Raw genomic sequence first — 19,424 nt, forward strand, 5'->3', positions numbered from 1 at the left:
AGGCAGTAGGGATGACCAGGGATTGTCTCTTGATAAGTGCAGTGAATTTGACAATTTTTGTTTCCTGCTAAGCATTCAACTTGTAATGAGTACTTTTGGGTGTCAATGAAAATGTATAGAGTAAAAAGTACAGTATTTTCTTTATGAATGTAGTGAAGCAGAAGTAAAAGTTGTCAAAAAGGAAAGTAAAGTACGGATACCCCAAAAATTGGCTTAAGTAGTTCTTTAAAGTATACACCATTCTTTAAAGTACACCGTTCTTTAAAGTATACACCATTCTTTAAAGTACACCGTTCATTAAAGTATACACCATTCTTTAAAGTACACCGTTCTTTAAAGTATACACCCTTCTTTAAAGTACGCCGTTCTTTAAAGTATACACCATTCTTTAAAGTACACCGTTCTTTAAAGTATACACCATTCTTTAAAGTACACCGTTCTTTAAAGTATACACCATTGCTATTATATTGCACTTTCTTAAAATGTATATTTATGTAGCTAAACCTGTACAACTCTAATTAAATTGATATCGTTAATTCACACAACAAAAAACAAATTTAGCTAATCTAATTTTGGCGATTTTTAGCCCTGAAACAGAGGCCACAAATAACACTTGCTACATCTACAAGTTCAATGACATAATTTACAAATCAATTTTTAAAAAAGCACCAAAAATGTTTGTACCACACAAAACCTCTCGAACTGTTAATTGATTAATGATTGTTGATTCATCTTTAATGATACTTTGGTATAATCTGATCCTGGACATGGGGTTATAGATTCGTGAAAGTTGTATTTCTTCTCAGCAGATTCGCCTCTTCTCACCAGCTCACACAGATGAAACAAGGAGGGTTGGTTATAAAAATCTTTGGGAAAATGTCCATTGTTTCTCGTTGCGTCCTCTATCCTCGTCACACATTGGATGAGAAAGCCAGAGGTCCCGCCCCTGTGACATTCTTCTCCATTCGGTTTTGAGAAGGAGACGAAGAGAGAGGAGATACGACGCAACGATTTTGAAATTGAAATCTCCCTTTGTCTCACACAAGTGAAGAACAAACGACGAATCATCGAATCTGAATCGTCAGATTTGTAATCACATTTTCGGGCGGGATGATTGAAAGTTTGTTTTCGTGGACCAGTGACCACTGTTGAAAATCTGCATAGTATGTTTTATGGCTACTTTTATGATACGATCAGTAAAATATTTGAGCAATAATATAATTTTGACCATCGCTAAATTCAAAGAAAACTGATATGGAGCGACCATCGAGGTGTGTAACCAAAGCTTACCTTCTTCATTAGCTAAGCCTCGCTAGCTATTACAGTAGCTTGCTAACGTAACGTTAGCCAGTAGTACGAGCTGACAGCACAGACTAGAGAAGTGTATTGCTTTGCTTGATCTTTAGTCTCGGAAATCCCAGACCTACATTGGTACATTGTGGGTGGCAACCCGTCTGTCTGTCTAGATCTTGCCAAATCTTGTCACTTATAAGGTGTGTGTGTGTGTGTGTGTGTGTGTGTGTGTGTGTGTGTGTGTGTGTGTGTGTGTGTGTGTGTGTGTCTTTTTTATTGATTTATTATTCTTTTTTTTGACAGGAAGACAAAGCTTGTAAATTATTCCGATTTCCAGGAATTGGATGATGGTATGTCAAATCCAATGTATTTCATTAATTTATGGTGTAAATAGCCAGTTGGTGTTGCAATTCCCTTCTCCTTTTATGGTTTGTATGTAATCATGTGTTCCACTGTTTCTGATCATGTGAAACAGATGATGATTTTGCCTCTGTGAAAGCACCACCCAGCAAAAAAGCCAAGGAGAGTGTGAAAGAACCAGCACAGGAGAAAAGCAAGAAACCCTCAAACAAGACCTCCAGTCAAGAGACTGGCTCACAGCCCATAGGCCACAAGGACAGGTAGGAAGTTGAATCAGAAACAAGCAGAAACAACCCTTAAAAGGTTTACTAAACAACACCACATATTCAATAGAATTTCTTGTTGTTTCTTTGTTCCTCAATAAATATGTTGTGGAGACAAAAGGTATGAAACATTCTTAACAGTTTTGTAGTGTGTGACGGCGCCTATGCAAACAGAAGCATGCATGCAGAACACAAACACACTGAATGTCCTTGTTGCCCTCTGTCAGTGCCCCTTTACCTTATTCTGCATAGTGACAGATAAACAATAACAAATACCCAGTTGCAGGCAGTATTAGAGACACTGTGTCTAGATGGTGTATGTAATGACATCAGGCTGACCACTGGCCCAGAGAACTCCATAAATCAGTGCTCAAACTCAAATGAGTCTTTTAGCCAGACGCGTTGCTTGTGATCTGCCATGCATCAAATCACAAAAAGACACAATGTGTGGTGAATCATTGGCAAGGTCTCTGAGGCCAGTGGCAGTAAGGGTGTTTTGATGTGTCATGGTGACACAGAGTGACAGTCACTCTGAATGTAACCTTGTGATCAATCTGCTCTATGTTGATCAGTATTGTCTGAAACTGCAGCTCAGGATGACCAGAATTCACCTACACATATCACGTGTTACATGTCAACTTTGTCACACTTTTGTCACATGTCCCTTTGAGAAGGCCTTTAATGTATCAGAACTGTACCTGTTGTTTTTCAGGAAACCATTGGATGAGAAGCTGTATGACAGAGATTTGGAAGCAGCTCTTACTTTGTCGTTGCTTAAAACCACCGAGATAAATGAGGAACAATGTTCTTATAATCCAGGTTTGCATTGGACTGTTGATTCTTTACAACTGGTGTTTGAAACATTGCTGTTCAACAGCAAAACAGCAATTTGGAGGGGTTTGGCTCATTGGTAGATTTATCACAATGTGCACATTACATAGAGTAGAGAATAGATCACACACATGTCTCACTCACTGTCAACAATTATTTGCAATTTCATTTAGTTTTATTCTATTTATTTTTAGAAAGATGTGTCAAGAATCAACCGCAAAAAGATGGTGAAAATCTGGATCCATCATTACGCCTTTCTAACTGCAGTGTGGACGTCAACCATTTGGGTATTTATTTGTTATATCTAGAATGCATGGGTGGTGATGCTACACATGCCCACCACTGACAAATCTATTTAATATTATTGGATCCCATGCTTTTGCATCTCACAGACACTAGTGATCCCTTTGTGATTAGATCATCTCCTCCCTTAGGCCTTGACCAGATCACGAATGATCGGGGATCCCCTTGCGCCCCCTCCAGACAGAGGAAGGCAGCCTCCAAGGCGACAGAGCAGCAAAGGAGCATGCTGAAGGATGGCGATGAGGACTACAATCCCAAAGGGACACCAGGTTGTCATAGCAACAAAATGGCATAGGCTCTTTGTTTTTCTACATTCCAGGTGTATTTCATGACACACATTTGTTGTGTACTGTATACTGAATATTCCTTTCTATTCAGATTCAGAGAGTGATGCTGATTTCAGTGATCCAGCTGAAAGTGGTGATGATGATGAGTTCACAATAAAGAAACCAGAGAAAAAGAAGAAAAACACAAAAGAGAAGACAGCCAAGAAGGAGCAACCAAAAGCTAAACCTCAGGCGGCCTCAAAGGAAGAAAAGCAGCCTTCAAAACCATCAAAAACCAAACCACATTTGACAGGTACTTAATAGCTTTAGGAACTACTTTTACGCTGGTTGTAGTAGAACTGCCATTCTAATAACTCGATCTCTTTATGCTCCCAACCTGTAGAGTTTCAATCAAATTGTCCTTCTGTGCCTTACAGGGACTCCCAGTCTAAAAACTCCCACCTTAGGTAGAAGTCCAACTGCCAAGCCTGCTTCCGTGCCCAAGAGGTCTCCTGCCGCTTCTCCTGTCTCCAGACCTGCAGTCTCTGGCAGACCTGCAGTCTCTGGTAGTCCAGCAGGGGGCAGAATACCCAAGTGGAATCCTCCAGGTAAGACTGACTGAAAGGTCAAGGAGGTCATCGTAATCTCTTAATCATAAGCAGGTGTAGGACTGCATGTTTGGAAACAAGGTTGTGCCTTGTATTCAGGCATTTTAAGACCCAGATCACCCATTATTTTTCTCATTCAACTTGTCATCAGGTCATGTTGGAAGAAGTCCCGGCTCATCACAGAGTGCCCCAGTGAAGTCTCCAGGGCAGGGTCTAAGACTTGGACTGTCTCGCATGGTGCGGGTTAAACCCCTACACCCCAGTGTTGCTAGTCACTGACCCCACCTATCTATTAAAGAGGAGCGCTGTGCCTCTGCGTAATTGACAGTTAACTTTCGGGATTCCTTTTGTAATCCTCTAGATCTGTCTATTTTAATGAGAGGCATTCAAATTGTACTGTTAATTAGTATTTGTCTGGTGTCATACATGCGCTCATTTTATAGCAGGTCATCTTTTGGACCATTTGAATTAACCATGGTCAGTTCCCAACTTTTAATGTTATTAGGCCGACAGCAAAGCCTTTAGATTTCAAACCCTTTGTGTCTTTTGTTATTTCGGATAGGTTTTTGTCTTCTGTCTGTTTAGTTTTCACTCAAACATGTAAAAGAAATGGTGCAATGGCGCACTCTGCTGGATACAATAATCTTAAAATGCAAAATGATCATTGTTAAAGGGACGGAGACCCTGCCCCTGTTTCGGTAAGAAGCTGAGGGATGAGGCTGGAGAAATGTAACCACTCTGAAATTCATAGATAGAGCTGTGGATGCAAGGACTGACCATCCATAATATCAAAACTATAGTTTTTACCATGTTTTGAGGCTATATACCCAAAGTGCAAAAACAGGTTGAATCAACTTTATTTTCACGCCATTTCAACCCCAAAAAAATCTATGTGATCAAGTTGAATCAACGTGGAAAACTGATTGGATTTTCAAAAAGTCAAGGTAAGGGTATTTCATTTTATTTTTCACCCAACTTTTAACCTAAAACGAGATGACATTTGTTGTTAATTTCATGTTAAATTCACGTTAGTTGACAACTAAACTAAATGTAAATCAAAACGAGAAGTTGAACTGAAGGCTGTGCCCAGTGGGTAGTGTTTGTTTGCATTTAATGTATTAACAAACATTGGGAGAAAAACAGCTTATATTATGGGGTATGACCATTGAACTAACCTCATGAGCCATTTATAAGTTATATTCTTCAAGAATCAATGGGCCAATATCATTAATTTTAAAATTAAAACAATGGCTGTAGCAACTACAGAATGCCCCTTTATATAACGTTTTACCTTGATTTTATGAAAATCCAGTAGAATAGGCTATGTACGTGTTCTATTTGTGTTTAAGGATTTTGTTGTTTAGCGAAATCTTTGTACAATGTGTAAATATAAAACATTAAAGATGCAATAGAAACGAACTTTTTATGTAGTGAGCATGTTTCCAGTATAGCCTGTATAGGTCTAATGAGTTTGTTCAGCATCTCCGTCTTATGGAACATTGTGGACAGCTGCTTTTTGAGTGAATGATAATTCTCATTGCTCCCAAACCCAGAAATTGAAAGTGAATCACCAAACATTATCATGATTTTTTTTGCGTTACATAATGCGTTGTTTTACGTGTTGATTTCACTTTTAGCGCTGATCAGTCAACAGCGCGCCGCCGTCAGTCCGAATGTATCTCCATTACGACATCATGAAATCACAATGACATGATGCGTATGTATGCATAGTCAATTTGACCATTGCGTTTGACTGAGTTCAATATTTAGTTTACTCCGTTACCTTGCAGCAGTAAACACCGGACATGAGCGAAGTAAATCCATCCAATGAGCGAAAGTAAGTGAATTAGTTATGACTTCCATTTCCGATTTTGTTTATCAATCTTTTTTGATCATGAATTTGCCAAATTTTCTAGTGCATTTCCTATTTTTTCATTCTATTGCTGTTATTTTCTCAAATCTACTATGCAAACATCTAAAGAGATAATGGACAAATATGATCAAAAAACTATCGCTCACAAAAGATAATTCCACTATTTTTACAAAAAAAAGCCATGTATGTCAAAAATATCCAGAGACTCCATAAACCTCTCAAGTTGATGACCTTTCTGTTTTCAATAGGAAAGAAATGAAAAAGAAGTTGAAGAGACTTATCGAAAACAGGAACCAACATCTCCCGTTGTTGATAAAGGTACTGTATTTCTCTTGACATTTACAATAGACATTTAGCAGACACTTAGATCACCTGAGATCAGCCCACAATTCAACAGTCAGATTTGCCTAACAAAACTCCAGCCTTGGATCCAACCAGGCCTACCACAGGAAGAAGGTAAGCTTACCATCAATCTGAAGCCCTACTCCCAGCTACATCTCAATCATCTGGCAAATAAAAAAGCACATTGATTGATACCTGAGTAACACAGTCTCTGTCTCTGCACAGGCTGAATTCTATGTGCAAAGCTGCAATCCAAAATAAATTAATCAATAGTCTGTGACTGGGATCTGCTGTAGGCCACCTGGGATTTGGGATAAAAATAGCAGGACCACTGGAGGACAGGATAAAAAAACGTGGAATGGAAAAAAAGCCACCACATAAAATGAACAAGAAAAGGAGAGTGGGAGACTGATCCAGTGGTGCTAATTCATTGCCTGTAGAATACCAGTGAGAGGCCGCCTGAAACCAAAGGCAGGAATATGAAAGAGTGAGAGATGATGAATTCCCTCTACATGCCATGCACTCAGGAAACATCTCGGTGCTACTAGAGATGTCGTCATACAGACTGCTCCTCTGATCAAATGTCTATTTAGGGCTGCTGACTGCGGCACGATCTACCTCAAACTCTGGAACATGTACTATCAGAACTCAGCCAGGGCTGATGATGAAAGCGAAGAGAAAGACACGAGCGTTGCGGCTACATCAGCACTGCAATGCCTAGAGGAAATACAAAAAAAGGCCTAGGAATCTCATTTTGACATTGTATAATGAATCTAGCTTGATAGAAGCTTTCTTTCATTGGTCCCTATTGGACTCAAAAGAAGCATCACATTATATATTTTGTTTCAGGTAAATTGCTCATGGCTGTACATTGTGCCCATATGTGGATGCTAACGGTGGCAACCAAAAATGGCTTGTTAGAGCACAAGTCCGTTGCCCTCGGCAGGGAGTGTAGGAGGTGACGTAAACCTGTCTTGGCTTACATGGCTGACATGGAGCCAGACTGCCTGTCTCATCTCCAGCACCATGGACAGCAAACGGGGGAACAGACAGTGCAGCTCACCCCACCACGTGGCGGATGTGCCGACAGATGGCTCAGAGTGGTAGACAATGCAGACAGGTCGCTTACACCGTGTTCAGGGGGGAGTGATACTACAAAAGTGTTGGGTGCTCTACAACATGTTATACATGCTATATAGACAGTCCGCTGAGCAGTCTTTTAATGCATGGCAATGGACATTTCTGTTGATTTGTTTATGGTGAGTGTCCGGTGTTTTCCTGGTCTTGTTGGAGGCATTCTCAACAAACTATTTAGTTGGAAATTGGAAATGAAGCATCATCTTCTAATCATGAAGGCAACATTTTATTCTTTAAAGTCCCCCCCCCCCTCATTTTATGTATGGAGTTAAATCTCTACGTTACAGCACAAAGAAAAGGAAGTATGTGCATTCTCTGACCCCTTGTAGCTAAGTCAAATAACCCACAAATTCACTTCACATTCCTCAGCCACTGCCTGCCTGAGGTGTCTGTCTGGGACAGTTGTGTCACCACCACTGCTCAGTCAAAAGGATAGAGTTCACTCTGACCAGCAAGGTTAGACCGGTTCTTACCACAGACAGACAGACAGACAGACAGACAGACAGACAGACAGACAGACAGACAGACAGACAGACAGCACTGTTTAGGGTAAAGCCAGCAGCGCCTGATTAGTCTACTCAAGACAATATTGTGTCTAGCTGTCTCTGAATGCAGATTGAAGTGGATACAATCTGTGTTATAATATGGGTCCTTGGGAAAGGCCAGATACACAGGCCAAACCTGTCTGTCCCCGGCCTTTTCTGGGACACGAGGATGGTGACAAGGTAAGACTCCAAACAGGGCTGATTACTAATGCCTGTTATGACGTTCTCTGGATCAGCAGTGAAGAGATGGTTGTTATTGAATGCTATTAGTTATTGCTGGATTTACCTTGGACTTGATCATAGAAATTCAAACTGCATGAAGTGCATTTGGTTGGTGTGTGTGTGGAGGTCTAAACAATAGAGATGTAGGCTTGGCCACTGTGTTTTAGTTCTATTGCTATAGTTAACACTGCATTGTGTGCTCTCAGGGTTGTGTAGCAATTGATGTCCACTACAGTGCTTATGCTCCTAGCTCTGCTCCTTCTGTAGTGGTTTTCCTCTCTGTGTCTCTGTGGCAGTCAGTCCAGGGCAGGCTACTAATGGGATTTAGCCAGATCTGGATTAGACCAGTGGGTGGTCCCTCCTTACTCCCTAGCCTTGGATGCCCCCTACTACTACAGTTAGATAATAAACACCCACCTACAACAACACAGGTCTACTGGTGCACTCCATCATGCTGCAGGAAAAACATACCTTTGTTTCCACTAGAAAATAAAAAGGGCTATCGTTTACCTTTGCACAATTGTTTCCAGTTAGTCTAGTGTTATAAGGCAAAAAATATTGTCAAATAATCAATGGTATTTTATGCACTGTGGACAATGAACCTTTGCCCAATTACCTCAACTGCACTGTTGGGTATAACTGTTACACTGCATTAAGAAGTCAGTCTTCATAAAAATTAGTGGGTTTAGCCTATAGCCATGAACAGATTAAGGCTGGAGGCTTACCAGTGAGTGGTTGTGACTATAGGCTTCTTCAATATTGTGGACTGAAGCTGGAAATCATATCACCATGGAGACTGCAGCTTGTGAAATGGCAAAAAAAACATATGGATGGTATGTCAAAGGTGAGAGAAATACAATGGGTAGCAATGGAAAGAAAACAGCTATTTTCTGTTAGCACTGGTAAAAAACATGTTGTTATGAAACAACCACTGTTATGTAGTCGTGTCTACCCCCGAGATGAATGACCATGCCGATGTAGGCTTCAGTAGAACATACTGTACCACCCACTTCACCCGTGGGGTATGTAGGATAAATCATGTGAAAGTGTAGATGCCTCTCCTCCACATCTCAAAGGATTCTCCACTCTGGATGAGCAAGCACATGGTTTGCCTTGATGTGTAAACCACTTTCAATTAGAAGGTGTGTGTGCATTTGTTTTTTTTTTACAATACCTGTACCAGAAGTCCTCACAAGAATGGTAAACCAACAACAATTTTGAGAAGTGAGGACATGCCGGTCCTCACTTATAAAAAGGCTGTTTTAGGTTAAGGGTTAGGGAAAACAGGATTTTGAATGGCAATCAATTGTTGGTCCCCCAAAAAGTCCTCACAAGTATAGTAACACACAGCGGTGTGTGTGTGTGTGTGTGATTAAAAACTGATCCAATGATTAAACATTTGATGATTTAGTGCTGTTTTTTGACAGTTGCATTTTTACAACCTAAAGATCTTTACAACTGTAAAGTTGCTGTGATATCATTCAATATTCAATGTTTAATGTGGTTATTTTGATGGTACCTTCGTGGGAGACTATAGTGAAGTAGTTTGTGATCATTAGCCTCAGATGTGTGTTTTCAGTTCCCGGACAGTGAGTCTGACACCTGAGCACTGAACCAGTGTAGGTGCATCTCATTCTCTTCAGTAGGCCTACACGGCGAGATAAAAACCGCGAAGACTGAACCCAAGGATTTCGGGATTTCAGAAAAAATTGTGTCATACACGGGCTAGAGAGGGGATTTGTTGTTTGAGCTTGGTCACAAACGGTCGATGGATTTTGTTTTGCTGGGGGACTTGGCAAATACTGTACATGGTTCTATAGGCTACCAGCTACATAATGGTTTTACGCGCAATGTTGATTCTCATGCTTGGAAAGTTATGTATGTGGTACCCGAGGAGTCTGGAGTTGGACAGTTGAATGAATTGACAAACAATCTATACCGGGAGTCCAAGGTGTCGCTTGTCGATGTGGAATAAACCGTGACCGTATAATACCCTAACAGGTGGCTCTCCATCGATATGCGCGTCAGTCTAACAACAGCGAGCACACTCTCCATAATCTTCGGCTGACAAAGCTTTTTTTCTGCATCTACAGTCCGTTCATTACTATTCAGCAGTACTACTCTGCAGTTACCACCGAGCCCCAACATCGTTTTGACGCGAAGCGGAATATTGGTTTCTGCGCTTACTCGGGAATAAAATTGAGCCTGGGAATGTTTTCAAGCTGTGCGCTCACGTGGACCAACTAGGAGTGATTCTCGATGATAATTGGAATTCACCCGGGTTATAACGCAATGTTTCCAGAAATTCATATCAAGGTGAGGTTTAAATAATGCTATTGCTTTGTTTTATGTAGCTCATTGGATACAAATTCAACATGGTCTTTTTTGCATTTTGGTTTAGTTCACAGTACTGTATTTGGAACCTTTGCACTTTCATCACTAACTTTAAGTGTACTGTACTGTACAGACTGTTCTGGACAGACAGACAGTAATTAGGTCTGAAAACACTTTCCAACTGTTTTCAGAATCAGATGTCAATGCATTGACAGAATTACTCCCATGGTTTCATGGTTCCACTGACCTTCAGATGGACTAACCCACTTCAATCCCCATGATCTACAGCTTGGTGTGCTCAGGAATGGATCATTGGCTTCCTGGGGTCTACTGGGTTAATATGATCTGTATGTCAGTGCTAACACCTAGCTGGTGTCAGCACTGGATTCACAATGTATTTGGGCTCCTACACATTTTCTATATGCAGTTGCTGTGTGTGTGTGTGTGTGTGTGTGTGTGTGTGTGTGTGTGTGTGTGTGTGTGTGTGTGTGTGTGTGTGCACGTGTGAGTGCTGGGGCCAAGCAAAATAATGTGTGCCTATGTGTAGGTGTGTACACGTGTGTATTCGTCTTCAGCTAGCGCATATTATATGACATCCTTTTCTCATCCAATCCCCACAGACAGGGAGGCCCGATACCTTCTCCCAGCAACACAAACTCCAGCCTGAATGCACATGCCTTGGGTCCAGCCGGGCCTACCAGCAGCAGCAGGTAAACCTACTCCCTGGTCCTCCAGTATTCTGCTCTTGTCTGTGGGTGGGTGGGGAATACGATGACTGTGTCATGATCTGGTCGTGTGGGGGAGTACTATGACTAGTGTGAGCTGTGGGGGAATACTGTATGACGGAACAGCTCAGCCCGCACCTCTGAAAAGACCGAGCAGGGTAGTTATCACCAGTTAGTCCCTGCTGATTGGATCCTGAGTTTTAAGATTACAAGTCATTTGCCTTACCCCAAAGGATTCAATGGCCTAAATAACAGTGTGAAAATGTGCCGGCCGGCTGCAGAGGTAACTGTCTTCGGTACCATGTTGCTATATATAGCTCTTTATGAATAATTCATCTTGCAGATACTGCAGTAAAGCCCTGGATATGAAACCGTGCGTTCTATTAATAGAAATTCCCCTCTCGATTTGGCAGCGCTGTTTCAGTTCAAATCAATAAGGCCACGAGAGCCATACTACTGTAACTACAGCACAGCTTTATCCTTCCGTCAGAGGTGGTGCCCTGGTATAACCTAGCCTTTTGGGCAGCTTTTGAGAGGATGTGTTACATAGAGTACTGAGAAAGACTAGCAGCCTATAAACAAAGAGAGAGTGAAGGAAAAATAAATGGAGAGAGAGAGACTCCGAGTCGGGCTGCAGTGAAAGCTTCTGTCGAAAAGCAGACCTCCAAGGCTTTAGACCCTGCTTCACTCTCGCCCTTGCAGGTAACTCTATGCCCTTTCTGGGCACCACAGGCTACTTGCTGCCTCATTACTGAATCAGCAGGAAAACTAGAAACACCCAGTGCCGCAAACCTCGTTATGTAACAACACCTGTATTATCTCTGTAGATTTAACCTGGATGACCCTCTAAATGTGGGTCCTTCTCTCTCTGCCTCCCTCTCTCTCTCTCTCCCTCTCTCTCTTGTTCTGGCTGTAGAACTGTGGCTCGGGCAAAGGCACCCTGCCCAAGCTGGATACTAAGCCCTTGGTTGTAAACAATGTCAAGTACCATCACCCGTCCGAAAGCATCCTGCCCAACATCACCAGCAAGGGCCTGCAGAATACCTGTGATAGGCAGCTTTCAGGAACTAGGCATCAGGAAAGCTTCCAGGTGAGTCCTTGTTACAATTAGGCTAATCTCTTGGTATTATGTACTTAGAGCCTAGTATATTGAAGCAATTAAACATTCTGCTGAGAAATTATAAGTGTTAAATTGTTACCATGCAAAACCTCTGCAACTAGTTAATTTCCTGTATGTTTTACAATTGACAGGATGAGAGATCACAGAGCTCCACAGTGGAGAGTCTGCCAGAGTCCATCAACAGGAAGAACATTGAGGGACACAATCTTCCCATGTCTCCTGCAGGTGTGCGTGGGCTAAGGGTAGGACTAGGTCTGAGTAGGAGTTGGCGATTTAGTATTGGCAATTCTAAAGGAGAAAGAGTTTTCTGTCCCTTGGTCTTATTTAATCAGGAAGAAACAAATGCACACTGGGATTTGCTGACAGGAATTTCCTTTCCCTCCTATACAGAGGTCCTGAAGGCGTTCAAAGATCGTCTGACTGAGCATGAGCAGGAGGAGATCATGGACTACTCCAAGGTCTGGTACCTGGGCCTGGATGCCAAGAAGATGGAGGGTTCCCCCAGCCTGCCCCATAACTCTGGCTACGACGATGAGAGCGGAGGCTATCTGAAGGTAACATAAAAATGGGCACAAAGATGGCAGTAAAGAAGCTCTGAATTTCAGAACCAGTTTTAGTGCCATATAGAGTTTAAGTTTTTGCAGTATTGCTTTTAAGTAAATGATGCCCTTTTTTTCTGCAGGTCGCGCATGACCACATAGGCTTCCGGTTTGAGGTGCTGGAGGTGATCGGGAAAGGATCCTTCGGACAGGTCCTGAAGTGCCTGGATCACAAGACCAATGAACTTGTCGCCATCAAGGTCATTCGCAACAAGAAAAGGTGACTAACACCACTAGCTAGCATATCGTAGCACAGCTGGGTTGTCAAATACCAACCTTTCACTAATAACATGTTATAACACTGCTTCTCTCTTATGATTGGCTGCAGGTTCCACCACCAGGCCATGGTGGAGTTGAAGATCCTGGATGCGTTGAGAAGGAAGGACAGAGACAACCAACACAACGTCATTCACATGAAGGAGCACTTCTACTTCCGGAACCATCTCTGCATCTCCTTCGAGCTCCTGGGGTAGGATTGACGGAAACAGACACTGTAGGGCCTAATATAAGATCAAATTCAGAAATACAATAATACCTTTTTGTTATTTGTTTATTTAGTTCAGGAGAGAATACTTCTGCTATAGTTCATCCACAGGAGGGAAACATGCAGGATGAAGATTATTTGGGCATTTAAATCTAAAGGATGTTTGCTTATCTTTGACCGTGCAGAGTGAACCTGTACGAACTCATCAAGAAGAACAACTTCCAGGGCTTCAGCCAGATCCTGGTGCGCCGCTTTGCCTACTCCCTCCTCAAGTGCCTGCAGATGCTGCACAAAGAGAAGATCATCCACTGTGACCTGAAACCGGTATGACCCCTAGCCATGACCTTTAACCCCTAACAACCTTGACATTACATCATGAAAAGTGAAGCATATTTGCACACATATTCATTGTTGGTTCAGTATAATGGTGCCACAGGAGATGGAGAGGATATGCTCATACTTGGGTATTTCTTTTCCAGGAAAACATCCTTCTGTCACACAAAGGCCAAGGCAACATCAAGGTCATTGACTTTGGCTCCAGCTGCTACGAGCAGCAGAGAGGCGAGTGTCTTAGTTTGTAGGTTTCCTAATGTAAGGTTAGAGCAAGTAGGCAAACGGGGCACAAACTCATTATGGTATCACATTATAGCATAACTAATTCCTGGCTCTCCTCCTCCACAGTTTACACCTACATCCAGAGCCGCTTCTACCGTTCCCCAGAGGTGCTCCTGGGCCATCCCTACAGCATGGCCATCGACATGTGGAGCTTTGGCTGCATCCTGGCTGAGCTCTACACTGGCTTCCCCCTCTTCCCTGGGGAGAGTGAGGTGGAGCAGATTGCCTGCATCATGGAGGTACCTACCTAGTACCTACAATACCATGTTCTCTTTGTTAATGGCTCTTTCAACCTTGTGGTTTGGCGAGCAACGTTGATGTATTACTCACTGTGTGTGTTCACCTGATTTGTTCTCAGGTGCTGGGAATGCCTCCAACTGATTTCTTGTCAACAGCGACCAGGAAAAGGCATTTTTTTGGTAAGCGTTTTTGATCTAGTACAGTCACATGGTTTTCTCTTTGACTGTTCAATTGAAATTCTGTTTAACTGAGACCTTTCACATCTACTGATGTACCAATAGGATCACAGTTAAATGTATACATTTCTGACATAGGGATTTGCATCAGTTTAGTGTCAGAGGGTGTTTAAGCAATAAGCCTGAGGGAGTGGTATATTGGCCATATAACACAGCTGAGGGTTGTTCTTATGCACAATGTGAAAGGGAGTGCCTGGATACAGCCCTTAGCTGTGGTATATTGACCATATACCACAAACCCCCGAGGTGCCTTATTGCAATTATAAACTGGTTACCAACATAAATGGAGCAGTAAACAAGTATGTTTGTCACAACCAGGGTATATAGTCTGATATACACATGGCTGAAATGCTGTTTCAGCATCCGGCACTCAAACTACCCAGTTTATAATTCTTAGTAAGAGATCCTCTTGTTGATTAATCACTGGTTGTGATTGTGCAGATTCCAAAGGCAACCCCAGGAACATCACCAGCAGCAGGGGGAGAAAGAGACGGCCCAACTCCAAGGATCTGGCCAGTGTCCTGAAGACCAACGATCCTCTCTTTCTGGACTTCATCAAACGCTGTCTCACGTATGTACTGTGCATACTGTACACCTGTCAATAACACAGCCATAGAATTACCCAATCTCAAACATTACTATTACTAAGGAGTCATGTGAAGCGAGCCCTCTTTCGCATTATTATTGACTTAAGTTTATTTACCGTTTACTCCTCCAGGTGAGGCCCATTGAGATTGAGATCTACAAGGAAGCCCAGTTTGGGGTTTTACCTTTGGTTCTCTCTGGGAGAATCTCATTTGCATACTCCTCACTTTCTCTCTCCATCTCAAAACCCAATGGAGGAGAAAGTCAGAGGGGAGGGACCTCAGAGAGCACGCGAGGTGTATGCAATTGAGATTCTCCCTCTGACTGACTCTCTGCTCTCTTCTCTCTGTCAGGTGGGACCCTAAGAAGCGCATGACCCCCGACGAGGCCATGCAACATGAGTGGATCCAGGAGGCCCGCTCCAACAAGTTTCGGCCCAAGACCCGCACCGTGAGAAGGCCCAGCGAAAGCCTGAGCAACGTGGAGAACAACAAGAACAACAAGATAGAGCAGCACATTCCCCACAAACCAGCCCTCATCAACAAGATCGGTAAGAGGAGCAGTCATCTACCATACTACCACCATGCCCTCATATGTATGTGTTTACATGTAAAAAAAAAAAAAATCTGCACTAGGCATTTTTTAGACTTTGAGAGTGGCAGATAGACACAAAGACTACATTTTCTCCACATCTCTATGATTGACATGAAGTAACAGGCATCTTACTTTCCCATCTCTGACGCAGTTGACAAGGCATTCTCCAACCCGTTCTCCAACACCACAGACAGTCCCAAGAGAGAGAACTCTGTGAAGCTGGCGTCCGCCGTGCACTTGCGTCCGATCGGGGCTTCGGTCGAGGGCCAGATGGGCGAGGGCAGGACCAAGAGCACCAGGGCTGTTAGCAGCAGCAAGCAGGAGGTACCTAGGGAGAGACCAGTCCACATCGTCATCAGACCCCCGTTGGAGCACACTGCAGATGCAGACAGGGACAGTCTGGAGCCCCAGCAGGGCCTCTCCCCCATCACATGAAGGCCCCAGGGACAGAGGGCTTGGGGCTGGGAGGGGGTTGAGGGGAAGGGGGGATGCAGAGGTCACATCAGGGTTAATATCATCAGAGGTCAAACACAAGACACATATTAATAACATTAAACGGGGGTCATCGTTGGAGTGTATCCTGTTTTGTAGATGAAGTGGGTCATCAATTTTGTTATATTTGTGCTGCACTATAGAATATATTTCCTAGTCCAACGGTATGTTTAGCGCTTGGACTCTGACTAGATGCAGGAGAGGGCTTTGGAACACAGAGTCTTCGGTGGGTCTTAGGGTAGAGTTAAATGAGCTGTGTATCAGCAAATGTTGGTCTTCTCTGGTATTGCAGTAGACACATGGGCTTACTGCGTCTAGAATATGGCCACATTCACTTGTCATAAGCTTGGAAAGTAGCACAGGTCACTTGCATAGGTTTAAAATGGCTGTGAGATGCTGTGAGGTGGGATCCCTCAGCTTAGAACCCAGATCAATGCCCAGATTTGTCTGTTTTCCACTCTGTCTAGCCAGGTTAGGCCGAGCCACATTTACTGTGATTTTGCCAGAGGTTTAAAGCTCTTTGAGTAGGCTAATTCCCTGCACGTTTTCTACTGGCATTGAAGTTTTGGCTTTAGGTTAAGCCCCGCCACCTGTTTGCACTGAAATACGCATGGCAAGCCCAAGGAGTTTCCCGTGCCATGGATGCGATGTTTAAGGCTCTTAGCAGCACAAAGCATCTCCCATGCACAGAGATGATGGTGATAGTGGAAAAACGTTAAGCTCTAGTGTGCACAAACTCATCTAGAGATGACTCAGAGTTTACCATGTTTATGGACTTTGACTTTGACTCAATCATTTGTGGTTGTTGACCAAAAGTATTATTGGTATTGTTTCATTACTAGTTTATTATGAAGATTCATAAAACTCTCCAAGTGGTCAATGAAAAGGAATGTTATTTTCCTGACCTGAAATGCCAAGCTTGGACTAGGATTGGATGGTTTGATATTCTTCATACGTCATTGTCATGTACAAAGTTTCCCAGTGTCTACAAAACAGGAATATTCTGACCAGTGATCCTCACCACTCGTTATTCAAATGTGCCTTTCAGCATCCAAAGTGACTTCTCTCTGACCCACAATGCATCGTCTGTTTTTTACCCCTCACTCAAACGTCATTTTTAAAAAGCTCTTAATTCTATTTTGATTAACTTCTCTTACCTTGACAAAAGGACAATTTGCTACAATGTTGAGTTTTCTTCAATAAAACCTGGGCCAAATGAAGAAGAGTAGCTTTTTTTTGTTCTTTGTAAGCTTCTTTTTAAGGAAACTGGTGCTGATGCTTTTCACATGCTCCAGTTTGAGAAAGTAATTTTAAAAGTGTTTTTATTTTTGTAACATGATCAGAAATGGAATAGATTTCCTTTTTAACAGTACATAATTTAATGTACATTTTACACTTTTGTTATGATGAAGTTATTGGTTTTAGGTGTGACCTGTATATGAAATATTTGGGTTAATAAACTCAGCAAAAAAAGAAACGCCCTCTCACTCTCAACTGCGTTTATTTTCAGCAAACTTAACATGTGAATATTTGTATGATCATAACAAGATTCAACAACTGAGACATAAACTGAACAAGTTCCACAGACATGTGACTAACATAAATGGAATAATGTGTCCCTGAACAAAGGGGGGGGTCAAAATCAAAAGTATCAGTCAGTATCTGGTGTGGCCACCAGCTGCATTAAGTACTGCAGTGCATCTCCTCCTCATGGACTGCACCAGATTTGCCAGTTCTTGCTGTGAGATGTTACCCACTCTTCAACCAAGGCACCTGCAGGTTCCCGGACATTTCTGGGGGGAATGGTCCTAGCCCTCACCCTCCGATCCAACAGGTCCCAGACGTGCTCAATGGGATTGAGATCCGGGCTCTTCGCTGGCCATGGCAGAACACTGACATTCCTGTCTTGCAGGAAATCACGCATAGAACGAGCAGTATGGCTAGTGGCATTGTCATGCAGGAGGGTCCTGTCAGGATGAGCCTGCAGGAAGGGTACCACATGATGGAGGAAGATGTCTTCCCTGTAACGCACAGTGTTGAGATTGCCTGCAATGACAACAAGCTCAGTCCGATGATGTTGTGACACCGCCCCAGACCATGACGGACCCTCCACCTCCAAATCGATCCCGCTCCAGAGTACAGGCCTCGGTGTAACGCTCATTCCTTCGTCGATAAACACGAATCCGACCATCACCCCTGGTGAGACAAAACTGCGACTCGTCAGTGAAGAGCACTTTTTGCCAGTCCTGTCTGGTCCAGCGACGGTGGGTTTGTGCCCATAGGCAACGTTGTTCCCGGTGATGTCTGGTGAGGACCTGCCTTACTATAGGCCTACAAGCCCTCAGTCCAGCCTCTGAGCATATTGCGAACAGTCTGAGCACTGATGGAGGGATTGTGCGTTCCTGGTGTAACTCAGGCAGTTGTTGTTGCCATCCTGTACCTGTCCCGCAGGTGTGATGTTCGGATGTACCGATCCTGTGCAGGTATTGTTACACGTGGTTTGCCACTGCGAGGACGATCAGCTGTCCATCCTGTCTCCCTGTAGCGCTGTCTTAAGCGTCTCACAGTACGGACATTGCAATTTGTTACCCCGGCCACATCTGCAGTCCTGCCTCCTTGCAGCATGCAAGGCACGTTCACGCAGCTGAGACACGCAGCTGAGGCACAGCTAAGGCACGTTCACGCAGCTGAGCAGGGACCCTGGGCATCTTTCTTTTGGTGTTTTTCAGAGTCAGTAGAAGGCCTCTTCAGTGTCTTAAGTTTTCATAACTGTGACCTTAATTGCCTACCGTCAGTAAGCTGTTAGTGTCTTAACGACCGTTCCACAGGTGCATGTTCATTAATGGTTTATGGTTCATTGAACAAGCATGGGAAACAGTGTTTAAACACTTTACAATGAAGATCTGTGAAGTTTTTGGATTTTTATGAATTATCTTTGAAAGACAGGGTCCTGAAAAAGGGACGTTTCTTTTTTTGCTGAGTTTTTATCTCCAGCACTGTATGTATACATAACCAGGTCACATTGGCAATGTCGAAAATGAAATATATATTTTTTTTACCATGTTTCAATTGTAATTTTAATGGTTTTCTTGTTTATTTTTCAGTGCTCGCTGAACATTGTTATTTAAGAGAGCCCCACAGACAATAGCTGGTGCCCTTAATGATGATATTGTGTGATGTACTGAATTACTGTTTTGCTATCTTTCTATAAATCAGTATAATAGCATGCCAGGACATTGTTGATTTTATTGTACTGTACTACAATAAAAAGAAAGTGTGTGCATTCATTTCAACCAAATTATTTCACAATCAGCCATTGTGGTCTATTTGGAATTAATTTAATTGAGGGCGTTCCAC

The 19,424-nt window shown here is 42.8% G+C and overlaps 2 protein-coding genes across 3 annotated transcripts; both read left to right on the plus strand.

Moving 5' to 3' along the window:
- The first annotated feature begins 836 nt into the window (after positions 1 to 836).
- Positions 837 to 5,340, plus strand: LOC115198923 (RAD51-associated protein 1-like). The gene is given in 10 exon segments (XM_029761339.1): positions 837 to 1,238; positions 1,240 to 1,271; positions 1,597 to 1,643; positions 1,769 to 1,913; positions 2,629 to 2,735; positions 2,942 to 3,034; positions 3,182 to 3,319; positions 3,429 to 3,629; positions 3,754 to 3,924; positions 4,076 to 5,340. Coding segments are annotated over 10 exon segments (1,128 nt in total). The 5' UTR covers positions 837 to 1,172; the 3' UTR covers positions 4,204 to 5,340.
- Positions 5,341 to 5,424: 84 nt separating this feature from the next.
- LOC115198920 (dual specificity tyrosine-phosphorylation-regulated kinase 4-like) lies at positions 5,425 to 17,544 on the plus strand. Of its 2 annotated transcripts, XM_029761337.1 has the most exons (15): positions 5,425 to 5,761; positions 6,046 to 6,115; positions 10,998 to 11,087; positions 12,019 to 12,192; positions 12,354 to 12,447; positions 12,613 to 12,776; positions 12,905 to 13,041; positions 13,150 to 13,290; positions 13,491 to 13,629; positions 13,785 to 13,866; positions 13,987 to 14,159; positions 14,279 to 14,339; positions 14,838 to 14,967; positions 15,335 to 15,531; positions 15,727 to 17,544. In XM_029761337.1, exons 1-15 carry the CDS (start codon positions 5,730 to 5,732, stop codon positions 16,008 to 16,010), a joined length of 1,968 nt encoding a protein of 655 aa, XP_029617197.1. In that variant the 5' UTR covers positions 5,425 to 5,729; the 3' UTR covers positions 16,011 to 17,544. The 2 variants fall into 2 exon arrangements, with proteins under 2 accessions (XP_029617197.1, XP_029617198.1); XM_029761338.1 differs by lacking the exons at positions 5,425 to 5,761; positions 6,046 to 6,115 and adding an exon at positions 10,276 to 10,359.
- Positions 17,545 to 19,424: the final 1,880 nt, after the last annotated feature.

This window comes from Salmo trutta, chromosome 8, assembly GCF_901001165.1.
Source record: "Salmo trutta chromosome 8, fSalTru1.1, whole genome shotgun sequence".
Taxonomy (NCBI): Eukaryota; Metazoa; Chordata; class Actinopteri; order Salmoniformes; family Salmonidae; genus Salmo; species Salmo trutta.